We start from the raw sequence: 23,018 nt of genomic DNA, 5'->3' as shown, positions 1-23,018 counted from the left end.
AATTAGCACTAATGTTGTTGTTTTTTAAGCTCAGAAGAGACCATTATACAAACCACTCAAAGTAAACATTATTTACTGTACTTTTATGGTTTAGAATAGAAAACTCTTCAAACATTTTGCACGTTTAGAGTATCCTTATGCTGATGACTGTTCTGAAATATATGTGAAAAATAAAAATTCAGATGTTCTTACCCTTCCCACTTCCACAAGATTTGTCACCATGACTATACTTGCTGTATTTTCATGCCAGACCATTCTCCAGAAGTCGTATATTGTCTCTTGCATCGGCCCTGAAACGAGAAATCAATCCAAAGGTTATTTTCTGCATCCTTCAGTGTTGGGAGATTATACTTTGATAAAGTTAGAACCTTCAAAGTTTGACACTGCTAAAGTGTGCTTAGAGGACCAGTTGTGCATCTGTAGATTTATCAGTTAGGGTCACTAAATCACTGATGATTTAATATGTTGCTTGCTAGCTTATTTGAATACAACTTTTTTCCTCCTGAGAGTGAAGGTGAGTTGGTTGTTGGAAAACAGCATTCTTATACACACATATCTAGAATAGACCTGATTAAGGTTATTCAATATACATCAGAGCAGACATGTATAAGATTACACAGGCAGTATCATAGCCAACCACCAGAGTTTTGATTAGGAGAAAATGGCATTATTTATTTGAATTTTAAAATCATATTAAGGGGGAAATCATCCTGGCAAGATAAAATAGTAGCATAAATTACAACTGATTCAACAGAAGCACACAAACTTTACAATCTCCATATTTAGTTTATACTAAGAGTAAGAAAATCAATTCAGAAAAACCAAGACTGGCTTTCATGTACTCTTGCAAAATTGGATTGGAACATCCAGTGCTCTAAAGTCCATGAAAAACAACACGTACAACCCATGGTATGATATCCATAGGGATGGAATCAATAAAGAAAATGCATCATCTCTGTTCTCACCGTATCATGAGACAACAGAGGCATTAGAAAAGATCATAATACTTGAAAACAAGTAGAAATAGAAAAAAGGAGGACTGCATTATAGGTGGATAGACTCAATCAAGGAAACCATTGCTCTACAAGACCTGAGGGTGACCTTGGAAGTCTCTCACTGATAGGAATACCATGGGCCCAAACATCTATACACATAATAAAAATGAAAAGTGTGTATGTGTGTATGTGGAGGAGATGTCCACCTACACAGACAGCCTCCTGCCTCCACAAACAACTATAGTTCCCACTGAGCAGGAGACACCCATAGCCTTCCCTCCACTGACTCACAGGTTATAGTGAGCGCAAGCCCTGCCAGTGTCCTCCACAAATACCATTCTGACCCTCACTCAAGTGAAGGCTTTAATGCGGGGACAATTTCATCCTAGATGTTCCGTTTTCTCTCCAGAATGGGCATCCCAGGGTTCCTTAATTTGCATGACCCCGCCCACTGCCTCTACCTTAACCCTCTCCTACCCCTTCCTATGGTACACAGTTAACAGAGGAATCGATCAGCAACTGAACAAGAGGTTTGGGGAGAATTCACCATGATTTACAAGAGTTGTGCTTGACCTACACCCAGAGGGCACTGTTAAGCCAACCAACGATGGATCTGGACCAAACTTGCCATGGATAATGGGACTTGCACTACCTTCCCTGATATTATGACCCCAGCGAAAATGGACTGAGACTAAACTTGGCACAGAGTAGCACTATGACCAATTGAACATAATGCAGGGGTTAGTGGGAATGAACCTTGATTTTGGGAATTATAGTTCACCTGCATCCAGAAAGCACGGAACCCAGCTGACGTCAGATCTGGACCAAACTTCGCAAACAGACCCAACATGGCCAACTGTGCATACAGGCCTGGTTTGGGGGTGATTGACCTCAGACCCGGGACTTGTAGTTCACCCTTATCCAGAGAGCCCTGAACACAGCCAATGACGGATCTGGACTACTCCTGGCACACAGACCCAACATGATCAACTGCGAATACTGGCAGGGTTTTATGGTGATTGCCCTGGGAATCTGGGAGTTGTAGTTCACCCTTATCCAGACAGCACTGAACCTAGCCAACGATGGATCTGCACCAAACTTCAGTGATATTACCTAACATCTCAAAACAAACAATGTATTTTTCTAATAATCCAGGCATCGCCGGGTCCCCAAGCTAGTACTACATAAATAGTATATTCCACTTCAATTGCCATGATAATCCTGGGATTTGCCAAATTACAAATCCTGGGATTTGTAATTTGGTACTGGAATGCTCTGATTAAGAGTTCTAAATGCATTTCCCTAAACTACCAATCGCAGGATTTTATGGGATATTGCAACAATAATTAAAGTAGAAAATACCCTTATAATTGAGTGGTGTAAATGAGCTCCCTAAATCAAAGCTGATTCAACCGCAATCAAATGCTCTCCAACTTGAACCAGGCATATGTGCAGGATGGCTGAATTTTGGACCCCGGTTATGTGTTCTTTCAGGTCACTTGCTGTCAGGTCATTTATAGCTTTAAAAGTCATCACTAGGAACTTTAAATACACTGCTAATGCATGCATACTGGTACAGAAATCACTTATATGTGCTCTGATTGTCTAACTCCTGTAAACTAGTGGCTATATTTCGCACCGCCTGAAGCTTCTAAAGGGTTTACAGGCAGTACCACATGGAATGTGCTTCTAGGAATTGAATAACTGTAGCAAGGTCCAGAGGTGACTAGGGGAGTGTCGCAAGGTTCGGTCCTGGGACCAGTTCTGTTCAACATATTTATTAATGACTTGAATGAATGTAGAGGGTGTGCTGATCAAGTTTACAGATGACACCAATTTAGAAGGGACAGCTAATACACAAAAAAACAGGATCAGAATTCAAAATGACCTCAACAGATTAGTGTGCTGGGCCAAAAACTAACAAAATGAATTTCAACAAGGACAAATGTAAGATACTGCACTTAGGCAGAAAAAATGAAATGCAAAGATGCAGGATGGGTGACGCTTGGCGCAAGAAGAGTCCATGTGAAAAAGAACTTGGCGTCTTCGTGGACAACAAGTTGAATATGAGCTAACTGTATGATTCAGCAGCTAAAAAAACCAATGGGATTTTGGGCTGCATCAAAAGGAATATAGAGTTTAGATCAAGGGAAGTCATGGTGCCTCTCTATTCTGTTTTGGTCAGACTTGACCTGGGATACTGTGTCCATTTTGGGCACCATAATTTTAAAGCAATATTGGCAAGCTGGATGGTGTCCAAAGGAGGACAACTGAAATGATTAAAAGTCTGGAGACCATGCCCTATGAGGAAAATTTTAAAGAACTGGGTCTGTTTAGTCTGCAGAAGATAAGGTTGAGAGGAGACATGATAGGCATGTATACATATGGGAAAGGATGTCATAAGGAAGTGGGAGCAGGCTTGTTTTCTGCTGTCCTGGAGACGACTCAGAGCAATGGGTTCAAATTACAAGAAAGGGGATTCCAACTGAACATTGGGAATATTGAAAAATAACCGTGCCTAGTCTCTGGAAACATATCCCTTTGGAAATAAATGGCAATCATATTGAAAAGGAAAAATGATATCATATCCGTTCAGCAAATGTGAATCTCCATGAACAAGTGGAGACCACCTTTTAAAAACCACTGGTCAAGAAAAGCATGACCTTGTTAGAAGTCAACTCTTTGAACAAGTGATATTCATAAGCATTCATGTAATGACACACAGGTAACTCAGCTGTTAAACTGAAGAATCATGTCTCTGAACTGCCAAGGACAAAGAAATGCCACTACAAAAATATATTTGGCTAGCAGGGGGTGGTTGTTTTTTTTTAAAAGTTGAAACTGCAGATGTAATTTCCCAAAACATATACACTCCCTTTAAAACCCTTTTAGTTTAAAGTATGCACTCTGCGATAAAAAAAACCAGAGTCTGCTTTGAACATCTTGTATTAATTCACCATACAGGCACATTTCTTCTTGAAGTTCTGTTATAGATAGAATGAAGCTTCTCTGCGTTGAGAACACAGGGTATCATTCTTAATCAATAGTCCATAGTCTTTAAGTATACTTGTATTCACTGAAGTCCATAAGCATACTTCTATATTGAAGTCCAAACAGCAACATACATACATCCACCTCCACTGAGGTCTGATGCAAAAAACAAAACAAAACAAAAACAAACAAAAACAAAATGGAGTCCTGAGTCTGAATATGCTCAGTACAATCACATGTCTATAGTCCCTCCCAAACCAAAGATGTACAGTCATATTGGAAATCAACACATACATAGAATACAGGTTAGCAAATCCAGTAGAGTCTCACTTATCCAAGCTTCACTCATCCAAGGTTCTGTATTATCCAAGGCAGTCTGCCTTTTAGTAGTCATTGTTTTTGTAGTAAATGTTGCAATGTTTTGGTGCTAAATTCATAATTACAGTAATTACTACATAACATTACTGTGTATTGAACTGCTTTTTCTGTCAATTTCTTGTAAAAATGATGTTTTGGTGCTTTATTTGTAAAATCATAATGTAATTTTATGTTTAATATGCTTTTTTCTTAATCCCTCCTTATTATCCAAGATTTTTGCTTATCCAATGTTCTGCCGGCCTGTTTATCTTGGATAAGTGAGACTAGTCTACTATATATACATTAACAAATAAATAATGAGAGGCATGGGACGTTGGTATTTCCAACAAGGAAGAACCTCTTGATTGTAAGAGCTGTTCAACAGTGGAACTCACTGCCTTGGAGTGTGGTGGAAGCTCCTTCTTTGGAGGCTTTTAAACAGAGGCTGGATGCCCATCTGTCCAGATACTTTGTGTTTTTCCTGCATGGCGGGAGTTTGGACTAGAGGGCCCATGTGATCTTTTCCAAATCTATGCTTCTCCAGACAGGTAAGCAGCTGAAGAATCATCATCGACACCTGCAGTTCCAGAGATGACAACTATAGGACATCTCCCAAGAACAAAATACAATGCTTCAGGGAGAATGCACCCCCATTCATTGGTTTCACATCATCAGCCAGATCAGCACCTTTCTTTGATCTAAATGTCTGACTTTTACAGGCTATGCCTCATTTTATTTTTTCTCATCTATTCTCAAACCGTCTCAAGATATTTTGTTCAGGATCTCCATAGTTTCCATGTGATGAATTTGTAGAAATAAGAGTCAGAGCTGCATGTCATCTACAGAGTGGCAATATCCAGACAAGGGTTCCATGGTGCCACCTATGAGGTTAGTCCCTCCAAAAAGAGACAGAGCCACTGTAATACCATAATCTGGCCTTGCAAAACCAAAATGAATTAGAAAAATTATATGGTTGCAGGGCGACAAACATGAAGGCCGTGAGAATTAACACACCGTACTCCACTACTATATGTCTGCCAAGACTTTTGTCTGTCCCAAACCAAATTGGAAACCAATCTGGAATTAATCCAAATAATCGGTGTTATTCAATATCACCAGAAATTAAGAAGCCATCACCGTTTCTGCATCTTACTTAAAAATTGAAATTAACATATTAAAAATTAATTACTCAAAATTTATTATCTAATGTTTTTCCATTGCCTCCTTAAATGCAGAAGGAACTACTCTCAGTCAGAAAAAGATTAACCACTACTGAGGTCCAGATGGTAAGAATTGTACTAGGGAAAGCAGGAAACAGCAGGAAGTCCAAACAGCAGGAAGTAGGTTTCAAACCTTCAAGTAATTTGTCATCTGGCTACAGATAATTCTCTTTTTTTTAGAGGGGAAGAGAGTTTAACATATGATATGAACTATATCAGTGTACTGTAATGTCCTCTCCATTTTTATTATTCTTGTTCGTTTGTGCTATCGATCTAATTAGGATAATTCCCAAATTGTTCTTTCTGGAAAAAAAAACAAAACAGGTTTTTGGAGAGAGTTTACTCTTTTGACAGGAATAGTGAAGTAGTCTAAATGCCAGCATTGACAATTTTTCTTGCTGTAGATCTTAATGAGAGAAATGATTCCAGGGAAATTATATATGGAAGCAAGTTAGTAAATAACCAATCAAACTGCCTGTTTTTATGGATTCAGGTTACATAGGTCATAGTTAATACTTTATCCACAGGGAAAAAATACATGAAAATGACATGTACATTGTTGAATAAATGTTTCAGTCTCTGGCTTTTCTCTCATAAATGTTGTAAGGATGCCCTGCCAGTGTCACCTTCTCTCACCATGTATTATGTGCTAAAATATGTGAAATATGTGAAATAGATTACAGCATATACTATCTTAAAATGTCATTTCATTTTTTTAAAATCACTGTGTATAGAAAAAAAATATTGTATAAAAAAACCAGTCTTTCTCTCTACCGATGTACCTTATACTAAAGCTTACCCATTTAGGGTTTTGGCGTTCATGCTAGGAAAGCAACTAGCTTGTTAATGAATTGCTGCTTTTTTTGGACAAACATCATAAGGGGCACAGCAGTGCCTATGCATGAGTTCATTCTTGAAGAGAGGCAACGTGCCATTCAAAATAGCCACAGATTGCACATAGGTCTACAAGGACTTATTTGTTACTTACAGCTATATGTGGCAGTATTCAGTATACTGCTTATGCCTTCAGGGTACTTCCTGGCCGGGGGGGGGGGGGGATCTTTGCTTCCTCATTTGTACAATTTTACAACCTTAACATTTGCACTGTAGCTCTCTTTATACAGTACATAGGAAGCATATATAGACTATCAATATCAAAAATCTAGTCCTTGTTTTTGCTTATGTTCACAGCTGGGGTGGTGAAAGTGTGTCCTGTGGACCACACATGGCCCCAGCTCCAATTTGGCATCCCCTGAGAGACCCACAAGGTACCAAAGCCGAACCACACATTTTATAAAAAAAATATGTTGAAGTGTTGACCAATTTACATCCAGAATTAGCAAAACTTCATCTAGTCTGCAACAAAAATATGTCAGTTTAGGTCTTGCCCTTCAGCTCCATCAAATGCCAAATCATAAAATAAAGCAAAAAAAAGCCCTCTACGACTCCTCAAAACTCAGGAGATAAATGTCTATTTTAGTTCCAAAAAGCAAAACGACAATTGACTTTAATTTTGTCTTGGGGGGGGGGGGATCTCCACAAGGTCTCTTCCAACTCTATGTTTCTATGATCACCTTCCTATTTGGTTGCACACATAATCAGATATAGTATGAAACCATAGTTTTCATAAATGTATTAAGATTTGGGCTCATACGCTCCTTCCATATTCTCTTTTTCTTTCTTATATAAGAAAATGTGTAGTTTCTAATTAAAAACTAATTACATCCCTAGCTTGTCCAAATTTGCATAACTGTTTCTTTTAATTGCTGATACAATTTAACGGAGGATTCAAAATTCCAGTCTGATTTCTGGCTCATTTTACTAATCATAGCTTAAATAAAGTATAGTTTCCTGATTGTGGGTATCATGATCCCAAAATTCCTGTTGTGCTTTATCATAACTCTGCTTTTTATTCATGTAACTGTGAGTCACATGAACGGAGCTGAGACAACAGGAAGTGAGAGAAATCTACCCCTAAGAAGGAAAACTCACTCCTGCAAGAATTGTCATGGTGAAAAGGTGTTTCAACTGAAGCTTTATCACCAATCCTTGTTTCCACAAGCCATTTTTTTCCCAAAATCCTATTATCAAAGGGACAAAAAGTGAGGTGAAATCTTCTGAACAGGGGCATAGATAGCAAAACAAACACCACAAGGGGTTAACCCTTCTCTATGATATCTAAAGCTTCTATATATATGGAGTTACATTTTTACATTCTGACTTATATACAAATTCAACCTAAGAACAAACCTACAGAAGATATCTTGTTCATAACTTGGGGACTAGCTGTACTAGAAACCTGCCATCAATACGAAGTCTTTTACTCATCGCCTTTATGACACTGTGCAATTAGTCACTTATTCATGAGACTGCTACTAGTCTATTCATTTGGGGACAAATTGATAGAATTATTAGACTGCTCTTACTAATTGATGAGATGCCTCACTTGAAACATTACAATACTTTTTTAAATTTTAAAGTTAGGATTGCCTACTGTTGATAAGAAGCCACAACTGTAATCACTCTTGAAATAAGAATATCCCTGTAAAATAATGGATGCAAATGACACACCACATCATTACCTGGTCCTCAAAGCTGACATTCCACTTATCTTGATGACCTATACAACAAAAAAATAATAAAACCGAGCCTCCCATGCATCTAACAGCAACTCGTTGAAATGTGATTTTTACTGACATTTGAAAACACATAGCTTTCTGTGAATATTCTGGCCTGTTTTGCCTCAGTGTCTATGCTGGTGAAGAGAAGCAAGCTATGGGGTCTTAAGACTGAGAAGAGCTTGGAGGCATGGGCTGTGGGGGTGATGGGAGAACGGGTTGGAAACATATTGTCACTTAGGAAAGGGGTCAAAATAGAACTGAAATTGATTGGAATAACCCAAGTTGCTTCCATTTTTTTTGAAGATGGAAAGAAGAAAACCTCACAACTGGGGGAAAAGAAAACCACCCACCATACTTTGGAGGCAAACATATTTACAACACATAACTAGTATGTACTCCTGGAATGCAATTATGCCCTTGATTTTTGTTGTTGTTGAAATTATATGATGTAGTTCTCTGATCAAAATATGTCCCAAATTGTTTTGAAAAAAAGCATTTAAAAGGAATATATTGGAGATAAATGTTGGGGGAAATACATTTTAATGTGCACAAAATGCATACATATCTTTGCTTGGTCAATTTTCACAAGTATTACAGGAGTAATCCAGGTGGTGACCTCTATTCCCAACACAGAGATCATCTACCATAATACCTGGGTAGTCTGCTTACACCTATAATAGTTTCAGAACATGCTATCATTAAAATTTAGGACAGAGTGGTTTTCTTACATTGGGTACATCTTGCCAATGGAAGATATGCATGAAACTAATTTCATGAAGATCCATTCACGAGAAAAGAGTTTTCCATGACTTATTGTCCTTGCACATACATTTGTGGCTAAGATCACATTATAACAAGCAAGATAATAAACACCAGAGCGACACAAATGGGCTTAAATGATTCAGTAGGAACGTCTGTGGGATTGTGATATTGTGATCTGTGCTATTGTAGCTGGGATGCTTCACCTAAAGAATCTATTTGTTCATACTCTATATATTTTATAGTGATTTGTAATTTTGGACCATTATGCAGTGCAAAGTTATGCTAATACTATTTATGCTAAATCTCACTTAAATTAGTGGAAATTACGTTTGCATGACTGCATGTAGGATTGTGCCATTACTCTTCAGAGAATGCTTTACCAGTGTAGATTTATGTGTCTTGGGAATACGTGTTATATATCATGCCAGAAAATAGATCCTACTTATTAGCAAGTTTAGAGGGGGGATATGAAGATGAAAAATAATATTGTAAGATGAGGAATCCCAATGGCTTTGGAAGGAGTTAGATCAAAAGTTTGCTTTAAGATAATTCATTATGGGCACCCCACCCGATTTTCTTCCACCATGCCAAAACTAGGTTTGTATCACAATCATTTAAGAATGATGAACAAAATGCTTCTTTTTGGAACGTCCGCTGTGTTCCTCCTTCATTTGTGCCTCTTGTTGCAAGACAAGGATAATTAAAATAACCCAGGGGAAGAAGAATTTAATGGAGTGGGTTGTTGTATGTCTTTTGGGCTGTGTGACCATGTTCCAGAAGTATTCTCTCCTGACGTTTCGCTCACATCTATGGCAGGCATCCTCAGAGGTTGTGAGGTATGGATAAACTAGGAAAGGAAAAAATATATATCTGTGGAGAGTCCAGGGTGTGGCAAGAGTCCTTTGTCACTGGGAAGCCAGCATTAATGTTTCAGTTAATCACCCTAATTAGCATTGGAAAGGTTTTTGTCTCTTGCCTGGGGGGATCCTTTGTTCAGTCAATAGCCATCCTTGGGGCTCCTCTTCCTTCAGAGTGTTGGTTCCCATCTACTGTTTTGATTTTAGAGTTTTTTTTTAATACTGGTAGCCAGATTTTGTTCATTTTCATGGTTTCCTCCTTTCTGTTGAAGTTGTCCACATGCTTATGGATTTCAATGGCTTCTCTGTGTAGTCTGACATGATAGTTGTTGGAGTGGTCCAGCATTTCTGTGTTCTCAAATAATATACTGTGTCCAGGCTGGTTCATCAAGTGCTCTGCTATGGCTGATTTCTCTGGTTGAATTAGTCTGCAGTGTCTTTCATGCTCTTTGACTCTTGTTTGGGCGCTGCGTTTGGTGGTCCCTATGTATACTTGTCCATAGCTGCATGGTATCCGATAGACTCCTGCAGAGGTGAGGGGATCCCTCTTGTCTTTCGCTGACCGTAGCATTTGTTGGATTTTCTTTGTGGGTCTGTAGATAGTTTGTAGGTTGTGCTTCTTCATCAGTTTGCCTATGCGGTCAGCAATTCCCTTGATGTATGGTAAGAACACCATTCCTCTGGGTGGATCTTTGTCTTGACTCTCATGGCTTGTTTTTGGCCTTGCAGCTCTTCTGATGTCTGTGGTGGAGTATCCATTGGCCTGTAGAGCCCAGTTTAGGTGGTTTAGTTTACCTTGGAGGAGGTGAGGTTCGCAGATTCTTTGTGCACGGTCTGTCAGGGCTTTGATTGTGCTTCTTTTTTGACTGGGACTTTGCTATCTATTCATTTTAAATGTTTCTTGCACTTCAGAGAGTTACAAATTTATTTGGGACTCAGGACATTCATAGGAGGGGGAGGGGGAGCTAAGTGTCTGTCTTTGGAAGTAATTCTCTTCTATCCTATTTTTCTTTTCCACTTGACATTTTTCAAATTATTTTCTGACATCTGAATAAATTATAGCTCTGTCACTTGTCTCCAACAAAACTGAAAAGCATTAGAGAGCAGATAGGGGTACAGGATTTATTTTCATCAAGAGCTGTACAATCTGATTCCAAAGATGCCGGGTAGGAAGAAAGAGACACTATAATCTCTATAGGAACTATGTTTATAGATGTGTACAGAGAGTACAGTCCACCAAGACCTACTGCTGTGCAGTCTTGATTAATTGCAGAAGGAGAAGTGCCAGGAATCTGTGCAAGTGAATCCCACAAAAATAAACAGAATCTGCTTGGCAACATGGCTTGGTATATTGCCCACTCATGAATGACAAATGTTTTCTCAGTTATATTACGCAGAGAGGGGAATCGGTGTTTTGTGTATAAATCCAATGACACAATCTACTAAGAATATAACATACAGTAATAGTTAGCATAAATACTCCCTACCATGGGAAAATTACACTTTTTGATAGCATAAGACTACTAAAAATAGGAGAAGAAACAAATGTATAAGTATATATTCAATGTGCACAACTCTCTGTAATTATTAAATGAACTGAATGCCTCTTGTGTATTATGCTTTGTAATAATTAGGATTGCCAGCTTACTATATTTTCAGTCAATTTACTGTGTTGCTTTTAACTACTTTAGTAACTGGCTATAAGAAATATTACAATATCTCAATAGCTTTTAAAAGTTAATATTTTACAGAGATAATAATATCTCTAAACTAATTAAAACAGCCATTTCTTTCATGTTGGTTATGCCAGGAAACAGTTATTTCCCTACATTCCTTGTAGAATGTTTAAGATTATATAAATGATAACACAAGGTCAGACTTTAGCTTACCTGACATTATAATGATTATACTATAATCATTATCATTTTAAAATCCTCAGTAATTCCATTCTTCTGGAAGGTTTGTTTCTTACAATGGTTTTCCTCTAAGCTCTCATCGGACCCAGTATCTCTTGGTATTCCACTTGGACTCTGGAACACTCATGATGAAATATAGACCCAAGAAAGGCTTCTCTCTCTTATCTTCTCTATATGTTTAGCCTTAATCTACCTTCAGCAAGTTATCGGTATTACTGTTTCAGCCGCCCTACACTTGGAAGGCAATCATATTCAGACATGAGTGATCATCGATGAATGAATGTCAGCCACCCATGTGGACAATTTCGGTATTTTGGAAGTCTAGATAAGGGATGGTCAACCTGAACCTGGATGCTGCCTATGCTGCCTATCTAAAGCTATAATAATCCACTTCTAGTGATGTCTAACCTGCTCATGGTGATACATTGCCTTATTTACCTTCTGTTAGCGTTATTACAACATATAAAACAGGAGGAAAATTGTGGCAGCACCTAATTTTTCATTTTATTTTAGCATGAGCTTTTATGGATATATGCCCATTTCTTCAGATGCAGTACTGAATACTGGATACTGCAACTGGGGAAGTAGATTTATATCTACAAGAGACTAACATGGTGACTTTTTAGAAAACTACCAGAATTACTGTAATGTGGAATATGTTCAGAAATCTCAACTTGCACAAATAATGGCAGAAAGACTGTTATTTGGTTGCATGGAACATGAGACTCCCTTGTTAAAACAGCTCTGTTAGCTACTTATCTATTTCAAAGCAAAATTAAAGTGGTTTCGTGATGATACTTCCACAAACCTTTGTAACCCCACTTTCCCACACTACTTCTTGTTCTTATTGATTTTTTTCAGCACAATTGTGCAATTATAGCTTTTAAAACCAGGCAAAAATAACTATAAAAGATAAAATAAAAGGAAAACGACCAGCTTGGGAATAGTAGTGAAGTAGGGAGAGCAAGCAAATTTAACCTTCTGACATTGCGTTACTAATGGCATACTGGCACAAAAGTAGAAGGGACCCATTACACCAGATAGATGATGAGAATGTTGAGGGTTTGGAAGTTGCATTAAGTAAGGACACATGGCCTCTTTTACATGAAATTTTATGCAGTGACTGACAACAAGTATTGCTATCTTAATTGGCTTTATGTCATAAAATGGAAAGACCTCGAAAAGAATGGAGGAATGTAGAAGCAAAGACAAAAAGACTTAAGAAAACAGGTGGAAGGGGAGGAAGCAAGGAAGGGAGGGGATGAATGAGGAGAGAAATAAGAGTTACAGGTATAGAAGGAATGTTTTGAGACAGACAAGAAAAAGATATTGAGAAGAGATGAAAAAATGGAAATCTGAACTTTGAGTCTTCCAGGTTATTGCAGTCAGTATTCGAAAGGCGTGACCACATTCTAGAAATAAAGAAGACTCTTGGTGTCAAGTGGTAAACTTTATCTTACTGCCAAATATAGCTTTGTGTCTTGACTGCAGAGAAAACATATTAGCAGCTGAAGTCAAAATGTCATTTGAACTTTGAGAACACAAAAATAATTGGCACAGTAATCAAAATAACAGAATGTGGGTAATTTAATTAAAAGTCCAGGAATGTTGTTTTCCATAATGAAACCTTATGGAACACCAGAACTGTTAACAGACTAATCTCTATGGAGTGTTTCCACAGCATGTGGCTCAATTTATATGCAAAATTACAGGTTTACTAATTTTCTGCCAGCCCAGTGATCTGATTGGCTAATTACCCGTAAGCACTGTGTATACATTTATTCTTGCCAGGCGGGATTTCTGCAGAACATGTGGGATTTTAAAGTACTTTTTCTAGTAACTGATTTGAGCTGTTTAAATAAATAATTATTATGTAAAATAAAGTTCAAATATGATGTCTTGAAGAAGCTGAATTTATACACAGAGAACCAACACTCTCAAACACATTCCTGGAAATGTAGTAATGTGAATGCATGGAGCTGGTCCTTTTGTAGACCCATGGCTTTATAGATTTTCATAGCATTTTCAGTTTGAAAGTTCAAATGCTCAAAGATTTTCTGGAATGACGTGACAAGGTATCCAACTGAATGGTCATGTGTCCTATAATGCAGATCTTTAATGCAGCTTAATATGGTCTCAATTTTGAATTAGTCCTAACTGCAAATAAAGCAAATAGTATCCTTTTGTGTGCACTACAGCTATAAGATCAGGAAGAAAAATGTGCTTGATAATGCAAATAAACTCAAAATATTATTTGGGTCTGAGATATACTACATAGTGTGAAAGCACCATCTGATCTTGGAAACTAAGAGATCAGACCTAGTTAGTGCTTGGGAGGGAGACTATCAGGGAACACAAGAAACTGTAGTATACATTCAAAGGAAACGTCCACTGAGTATTTTTTTTGCTCAAAACGCAAGAAATAAATGAGGCTGCTGTAAGTGAACAAATGGCTTGAAGGCACATGCTTTGACTGTTTTTCCCCATAAAAGTAAACATAAACATGAAAACATGGTATTAAATATTCACAGTGGTTGATCCATTGAATTTTTTATATCAATGTGACCTGCCTAATATTTACATATCTTTTCCCAAAGTCATGGAACAAAAATATTCCATCAGATTTTAATGCAGTGGTTCTCAACCTGTGGGTCCCCAGGTGTTTTGGCCTACAACTTCCAGAAAACCCAGACAGTTTACCAGCTAAGAAGGTAGGACGTTGTAAAATCATGTAAGGAGGCGTTCCTATCATTTTCAAGAACTTTGCAATTAATTGATATTTAAACGATACAGCATTGTATTTGTATTGTAGAACAGTTGTGCAAGGAACTTTGTAAGGTCTCAACTCATCTGAGTGGAATCAAGTCACAAAATGAGCAGAATGCTTTTCTAAAAGTTTTTTTTTAAATTCAGTCATGGCTGCTGTGCCAAAATAAATGAAGTGAACCATTTTAATTGTGTTGGTTAGCTAAATGTATCTTTACCAAGAGCACTAAATGTGAACACTTGTGCAGGGATGAGATTTAAAAGCTGTGGAGGTAATCTCCACAAAGCCTCAATCTCAATAGCGCTTCAATATAGGATGGAATGCTGATATATTCTTTTAAAAAAATTACAATGAGCATATAAGCGTCTACTAGAGTGACAAAAGAAGGATTTGGGTATCACCTACAACAGGAAGGAGAGCAGTGATTCTTAAAGCATAGGTAGAATTCAATAAGGAAGAAGCTATAACAAAGAAAGAAAAATTATGAAAAATGCAGATACAGAGTAATTCTATACTCCTGTCAGATTGTGTATATAGATCAGCATGGAAAAGTAATTTTTCAGACTATAATTGCCAGAATCCCCTATCTGGAATGGTAAACATACTGGCTGGGAGATTCCGGAAACTATAGTTGAAAAAGTTACTTTTCTGAGTTCTGGAGTAGAGATATACTGCTGCTCCTGGAGAAACATGGGACTCTTTTTTTTGTTTTGTTTTTTGTTAACAGACATTAAGGAAGGGTTCTCCAGTTTGGATGTCAGTATAAGCAAGAACTTTTGGGTATTAGTATAAGTCTGCACGCAATGTGTAAGAGTAAGGACAAGGAGACGAGTACAACTTTGATTATGCAGGCAGTGGATTGCAGCTCCCAAGATTCCTTTTTTATTTAACTATGCTGGCTATGGCAGGTAGGAGTTTCAGCCCAATATCTTAACATGTGTTCAGCTCAGATCTTGATCAACTTTCCCTGTTCTCTAGATGTGTTTGTCCACAACTGTTATCAACACACCAAAAATACTATTATTAGTGTGACTGGTGTGTGTGTATGTTAAAGCCTGACACATCTGGAAAACATTAGGTTGAGGAACATTGATATAGGAAATGAAGGCTTCTCAGGATGGTGCTGAAGATCTTCCTCATCATCACTGATTGTCATCATCCTAGACCAGAATGAGGACACTGAATAGTTATGTAAATGCAACATGTGTACCCGCTTTTTAGTTCTAAGTACCTACTATATTAACAAATGGAAGCAAACTGTTCAAATAAAAATGTTTCCTTTACGTATCTGCGAGAAAACTTTTAGCACAAAATGTCTATTTGTGCATTGGAGGGTCTTCCAAAAATAGTTTTGCAATATCTGTGCAATAAGTGTGTGTGTGTGTGTGGGGGGGGGGGAGTGGAAGGTTATGAAAGAAGTTATTATACCAGCATATTTGCGCAACCACAGTTAAACCTACATAAATACCTTCATTATAATATATCTTCAGGGCCTTGACATGAAATGATTTCCCCATGACTGAGACATGATCAATGTCTTGTGCTGAGAAAGAAAATTATGTTCACACTGCTAGTGAGAAAAGTAAATGGTTTCTTTGTTGTAAAGCTGAAAGTATGAGTAAAGAGCAAAAATGCCTTCTTTCAGATATTGATTTATAGTTATTAATTAAAATGTGTTATTTGCTCTTATATATCTTAATAGCTTGTGCCTTAAGCACATCAAATATCATAATTGCTCCTATACATAACTTTATGATTACTTGATTTTTCTGCTATTTAACCCTATAGCTCCACGGTTTATCTCAGACAAATAGCATCTGCAGATAAACATGATTTTGTTGGTGCTTCAAGATATCTGATTATTAGACACACAAAATTGTTCTTTTTCCATTCTGTATTGTGCACATGCAGAGGAGAGATTTAAAAAGGGGGCTCTGTGGATAAATGCTATCTGCAAAGGCTGTTTCTATTGTCATTAACATACAGAAACACAGTGCCACACTGCCCCTTTCATGCAAAACAAGCCTGAACTGACTTTTCTAAAGGACTTATGGAGTGGTAATTCACTTTAAAAAATCATTCCACACATTAACATTAATACCATTTTTTCAAATCCAAATTTCTAGTCAGTTCCAGGTTGGGATCCTTCTTTCCTTTCTTTTTGCATTTTTTACTATGTACTCTCACCGAAAGGGCTTAAGACAGAAAAGTGCTACCACTCTCTGCCCCAGTGTATTCGTGGATTCTTTCCCCACTATATGGCAACTTGGCAATAGTTTGAAATTAATATTAATATTTGTAGTGTCTGAGGTAGAGGGATGAGCACTGAAGTGGGAATCTGCTAGATTCTGTTGTTTTGTCAGCAAAGATCAAGTGGTGAATCCTGACTATGTCTGGTAGTTTTATTTTACTGTACAAATATTTTTAGTCCTATACACTGCCTTTGTTTGTTTTCTAAATGGTAGCACTTACATTTTTAAAAAAAAATAAATATGTAACCAATCTAAGGTACATTCATTTCTACATGATGATCTATTGCGGTTGCTTCATTGGGCACCAACCTCCCCCCCTCCAATTTTCCTCCAAACTACAGTTTGGTAAGTTTACCAAACTATTTACAGCAGGTGTGGGGAAACTGTGGCTATCTAAATAATGACAAAGTACTACTCCAATCCTGCCTCATATTTGGCCAGGTTGGCCAAAGGACTGATAGGAAACCTAGTCCAAGAACTGAAATGCTACAGGTTCCCATGGGATTCAACACAACAACCAGCAACTCAAACAGGCATAAAGGCATACACACTTGCTTTTGTGTAGAAAATATACTTCAAATTATTAGTTTTATTTGTAAAATATAAAATACTCCTTTTAAAAATGTGCTTGCCTGTTCTTTGTATACAATCCACTTCATCTGGTTCAACAACAAAGCTTTTTAAAAGCAAGATGCCCAGGTGCTTGCTGCTTCTGTACCAATTACTGAAGATCGCCTAAAGTCTTCATCAGTAGCAATTTCAGCTTATTATAGCTACTGTACAGAAGAAAACTAGATAGTAATTCCTCAATCCAAATTGCAGGTTTACAATTTATTGCACTTAAAACGTTGTTAGATGGTCTCCAGATACACCATTAGGTAAAACACGTTTTACTCTTCATTTATCAGTTCCCTAATCAACCAAAATTGGAAAGGGGCAGAAAGTAGGCTTATTGCCAAGCTAAATCCTACAAAGTTAATAGTGGATCACTTGGAAGAGAATAAAACAGTAAGAAACAAGTGATTATACAACCCTCTAGTTTTGTTAAATGCCAGATTGGTAGCCCATTGCAAACCAATTACGTTTTTCCACCATTTAGTGGTATCCAATTATATTTGCTCATTATCACTTGATATGTGGAATGGAACTGAATAAGAACATAGGGGTATTTGTACGGATTTCTCCATTGATTTTCTTTTTGCTCTAAGGCATAGTACAAACACATCCATGCATGCAGAAAGATGGCAATGACCCGGATCTATAAGGTTGCTGAAATAATATTTTATAAGAATTATCCCAAACATGCAGCTCAGAAGTGAGGGTGACCATGTTCCCATTTTTAAAAGAGACTGTTTTCTAAAGAAGTGGGAATAATTCTCCCAGTACCCTCAATGAATTGACTATTTATATCAAAAAACTGATGACAGAAAGAACGAGGACCCCTCTACATGGGCCAAAGGGAAAATGGATTCCATGGCATGCATGTAACACACAGAGACCGTCTGCCCTAAGACCGCTTAACATGGCCTTGTCCCCCATTTTTAAAAATTCACTTTGTGGTGAAATAATCAATTGGGCTGTTGTGCATTTGAAAGTGGCTGTCCACATGGCCAGAAGTATCACTTATTTGGATCAATTGTGGATTTTCAAATGGTCTCCTCCAAATTAATTAAATCAAAATGGAACCATTTGATAACCAAATCTGCAAAATGAATCCAAGAGTTCACAAAACTAGCTGAAACTGAATTCCAGCATAACTTTTGGTGCTCAATTTTGCTCACATAAATAGAAAGACAACAAATGGCTTCAAACTACAGGAAAGGAGATTCCACCTGAACTTTAGGAAGAACCTCCTCACTGTGATTGCTGTTTGGTACTGGAACTCTCTGCCACGGAGTGTGGTGGAGGCTCCTTCTTCGGAGGCTTTTAAGCAGAGGCTGGGTGGCCATCTATTGGGGGTGCTTTGAATGCAGTTTCCTGCTTCTTGGCAGGGGGATGGACTGGACGGCCCATAAGGTCTCTTCCAACTCTATGATTCTAGAAGTGTCCCTAAATTATATGAATTAATTCATCCAGAGAACTGCAGAATGTCTCTTTTTATGATAGCACATAAGGTCTAATGGATCAAAATATGCACCTGTTTTCTGTGGCTGTGGTATCTGCATCACATTGAAGAATTTTGTTTCAATTAGGAATTAACATGCTAAAGTGTTACCTATAAAATGTTATGTTGAGAGCACAATGCAGTTTAAGAAAACAATGCAACAATTGGTAACACAGAACTTGCTTTTGATGGGCACCTCTGAGTTAGGAGAAAGGCAAGGTATAGCTATTTTTAACTAAAAGTATTCTATGATCGTGAGACTCAAAAGTGGTGGTCTCTGGAGTGGTGCTGGATTGTGAGTGAAAGAAGAAAAAATATATATATTGCTGGTCCCTGGCACATTACCAGTGTATCCACCAGGGAAGCACTGATTTCTGCTAAAATAGTTGCACTGGAATAAAATGCTGCTGGTCAGAGATATAGTTCCTTTTTCATAAGAGGCAACACTGGCTCTTTTGGAAACCAGTCCATCATTCATCTTTTCATGGAAGGAAAAATCCCCTGCCCTCAATTTTCAAAGAAAATAGCAACCATATAGAATTATTTCCGATAATGAGGTGCTTTCAGATATGAACACAAAACCTCTAGAGATGTTAGGAGTTACTTTCAACCAGGTAGGCTTGAATTTAGACCATCAGAGAGCTATAGGTAAACAAACCGTTCTTTCATTGTGTAAACTCATCTTGAAATTCTTCTTTTGCTTAGGTTATTTTGGAGGTTCCTCTGTGTTGAATTCCAGAGAACCTATAAGTTTCAATGCTAAACAATTTTCACCAGAAAAGAAAAAGGATACTCTGCACAACATTTAAAATGGATTCTATGTAGGGAATAAAATGTATCACATTATGTTCACTTAATAGATTATTTTAAGCAATTTTACTTTTCAGTTTGCTCAAAGTTTGGTCAGTTTTAAATTCTTTAAATACAAAATGCATACAGGGTTGTGGGATGCACGTTTCATTTCAGAGAAAATAACTTGCTCTGAAATGAATCTTTTTACGTTAGGAGTTGTAGGAAATGAATGGAGCATGTTAAACTCAGAGGGTGATATATATTTCATAAATGCAAAAAATATTGCTTCCACAGAGCAAGTAATACGAAGTCAAGGTGCACAGTACAGATGAAAAGAAATATTCAAATAGTCAAAAAGCAGGTTTCTGAAGGAGTGGAGAATTCTGCATCGACAAGAATCTTTGCCATTCTAAGACTTATTATGTGAGAAAAATTGATGTTTGGGGACAACAATCTTCCTGCATTGAAAGCTATATTTTTATGTAATGTTTTCTGGGCAGAAAACTTTTTTTCTGAGTAGGAAGCTTATTTTCTGCAGAGAAAATGCAATTTTCTGCTCTAAAGCGTGCCTTTTTGTGTAGAGTAAGTACAAACTGTGAATAATCTTTGAAAACTTTGCAACTTTTGATACTTTGCTGATAGTAAAGAGGAAAATGGTAAAAGTCGAGTGAAATTTATGAAGTAACCAATGCCAGCCAAGTTATGTTGATACGAGAAGAAGATCTAACAATTGTTAGCCCTTCTCCCATCACTAGCAAGAAAAACAGCAGAAGTAGCAGCATCAACATCAAAAATGATGACAATTCAGTCTCTTGTCAAGACACATGACATTTCCTGTTTGAGATGGACATCTATATCAAAATAATAATAGTAGTAGTAATAATAGTAGTAGTAATAATAATAACAATTTGCGCACATCATCCGAAAATACATCACACAGTCCTAAACGCTTGGGAAGTGTTCGACTTGTGATTTTATGATACGAAATCCAGCATATCTCTCTTGTTTGCTGTGTCATACTATGTTGTTGCATCAATAATAATAACAAGGCCTCTCCTTGTAGCTTGAGATGTGTTACGATATAGTTAAAACAGTGAGGTAAAACAAAGTGCTATTAAAATGCATATAACAAATAACAAATGAGATGCTGACTATGCTGTTCAACATGTGCAATTTCCAAACTCATCAGTTGTGAGAAGTTAGATGAAGTTGTGATTCCAGATGAAGAAATCAAGTCCTTGGACTGAGTTATCAGTTGTTAAATATATCAGAATGAAAAATAATAATCTCACATATGAGGAAAATATAAATATGACATAAACTTACCTTGTGTAGCAATATAGTGGTTTGGCCGATGATAACCCTGAAACAAACATTTAAGAAGCATTTTAAATCAGCCTTGAAAAATTGTCACAGGCATGAAGTGAAAAACATAGGCAAAATGCACAACTTATTAAATCTGAAACTTATTAAAACATATTTGGTGCACAGTTTGGTCTTATGAGAAGAACTGGGAAAGAAATAGCAGCCAATGCTGCTAGGGTTGTCCCTAAAATATGTAAGATCAAGAGCTCATACACACTATTCAGTTTTATTATTTTGGTTTCACTTTAGCTGCCATGACTCTTTTTTTCCATGTCAGGAGCAATTTGAAAAACTGAAAGTTGCTGCTGGTGTGAAATAATTGGCCGTCTGCAAGGACGTTGCCCAGGGGACACCAAGATGTTTGATATTTTACTATCCTTGTGGGAGGCTTCTCTCATGTACCCACATGAAGCTGGAGCTGACAGAGGGAGCTCATCCGTGCTCTCCTGGGTTGGATTTGAACTGGCAACCTTCAGGTCAGTAACCCAACTTTCAAGTCCGCAATCCTGCCGGCACAAGGGTTTAACTCACTGCACCAGCAGGGGCTCCACTGTCATAGCTGCATCCTATGGAATCCTACAGCTTGTAGTTTGGCTCTCTGCCTAAAAATGCCAAATAGCCTTGCCTAAACTGAAAACCCCAAAATTCAATAGGATGGAACCACAAGAATTGTTGTGGAATCTTAATGCTATATTTTTGTAGTGTGAAATGATCCTAAGTAGTTATTATAGCTACTGCATTCTGCAGGATCCTGTTGCCCCCCCCCAAAAGAACTATCCCAACCTACAGATATTTGTAACAAAGTAAGATTTGTTTGATTAAGATAATTTCAAGATAGCTACAGCATTGTATGGTAAATTTGTGTCTTGTGTCTCTCTAAACTGTACATTACAATAGCAGGATGATTTATGGCTGCATCACTACATATAGTTTAATTAGCACAAAATGTATTCCTGCAAGATGGTTCTGTTTATATGTCTCATTCTCAATCACTTTTTAAAAACTGTCTGAGTGGTTAGTAATATCAATCTCTTCGAACCAGGAATTGTTTGTACAATTACCCTGAAACTGATAGGGCTTTCAGAGCTAATCTACTTACAAGTGATTACTGCTATCATACATAATGAAAAATGAATCTAAACAGTGGAAATTACCTTCTGAAATGTAAACTGAAATGCAGTTGTTCATAATAGAAATGTGTTATTGACATTAGTAAAGTTAATACTAGGTCTTTACTACCTTTATTTATCTTTTGCAATCATAGTTTTCTTATAACTGGGGAAATGCCATGTATATTGAACATCTATATTGTGGATTGTTTGCTCAGTTCTACTAGAAAATACAATGGAAAATGGCCCTGATTTTTTTTTTGGAAGACAAGAATAATTTAATCAAATACTGGAGGAGCAGTAAACACTAATAACGTTAAGATTGTTTTGGGGGGCGGGGGGCGGACTTAATATTGGATAATTATATTCTTAGTAAGAATGTTATTAGAGCAGCTTTACCAAGATTATAGTACACATTGGAAACACACACACACACACACACACACACACATCAATAATAATGACATTAATAACATTCAAGTGTTTTTAATAAAAGCAAATCCACAATAGCAACCAAATCAAGGCATGAAACTGTAATTTTTATAATAGAATGATAAGAGGTGGTGGAAACAATAATTTATGCCAGGTCACGAGGAACACCTTTTTAACTGTCCCATTTGTGTGTGGTGATTTCTCAAGTAGTTTATGGGATTTTCTCCACACCACCAAAAGGACCAAACAAAAAGTGGTGATAAGAAAAGATCTACTCCCAAAGAAGTAAAACAGAGTGTTAAATGGCTTTGCACATGGTAAGTCACCAAATGAAGGAACAAAAGTACCTTCATGCACTTAAATAGAGACACAAGACATGCTCCAGACTGTAATGCTTAGGAGACTTGTATGATAAAAGAAAGAATTATGATTTATCTTGCAGTGTTGCATTCTAAGCACTTATGCCCTTGCTAAGCTT

At 37.3% G+C, this 23,018-nt stretch overlaps 1 protein-coding gene across 20 annotated transcripts in view; it reads right to left on the bottom strand.

Annotated features, from left to right (window-relative positions):
• Positions 1-23,018, bottom strand: part of ptprm (protein tyrosine phosphatase receptor type M) — a 541,643-nt gene that overhangs the window by 43,457 nt on the left and 475,168 nt on the right. For all 20 annotated transcript variants that reach the window (XM_062980499.1, XM_062980500.1, XM_062980503.1 and 17 more), the window contains 2 exons: positions 20,961-20,997; positions 193-290 (listed from right to left, as the gene is read on the bottom strand). In XM_062980499.1, coding sequence (XP_062836569.1) covers positions 193-290; positions 20,961-20,997 — 135 coding nt within the window. The remainder of the gene's footprint in view (positions 1-192; positions 291-20,960; positions 20,998-23,018) is intronic.

This window comes from Anolis carolinensis, chromosome 4, assembly GCF_035594765.1.
Source record: "Anolis carolinensis isolate JA03-04 chromosome 4, rAnoCar3.1.pri, whole genome shotgun sequence".
Classification (NCBI taxonomy): Eukaryota; Metazoa; Chordata; class Lepidosauria; order Squamata; family Dactyloidae; genus Anolis; species Anolis carolinensis.
The sequence above is the reverse complement of the archived record's forward strand: the minus strand, read 5'-3'. Positions and strand labels throughout refer to the sequence as shown.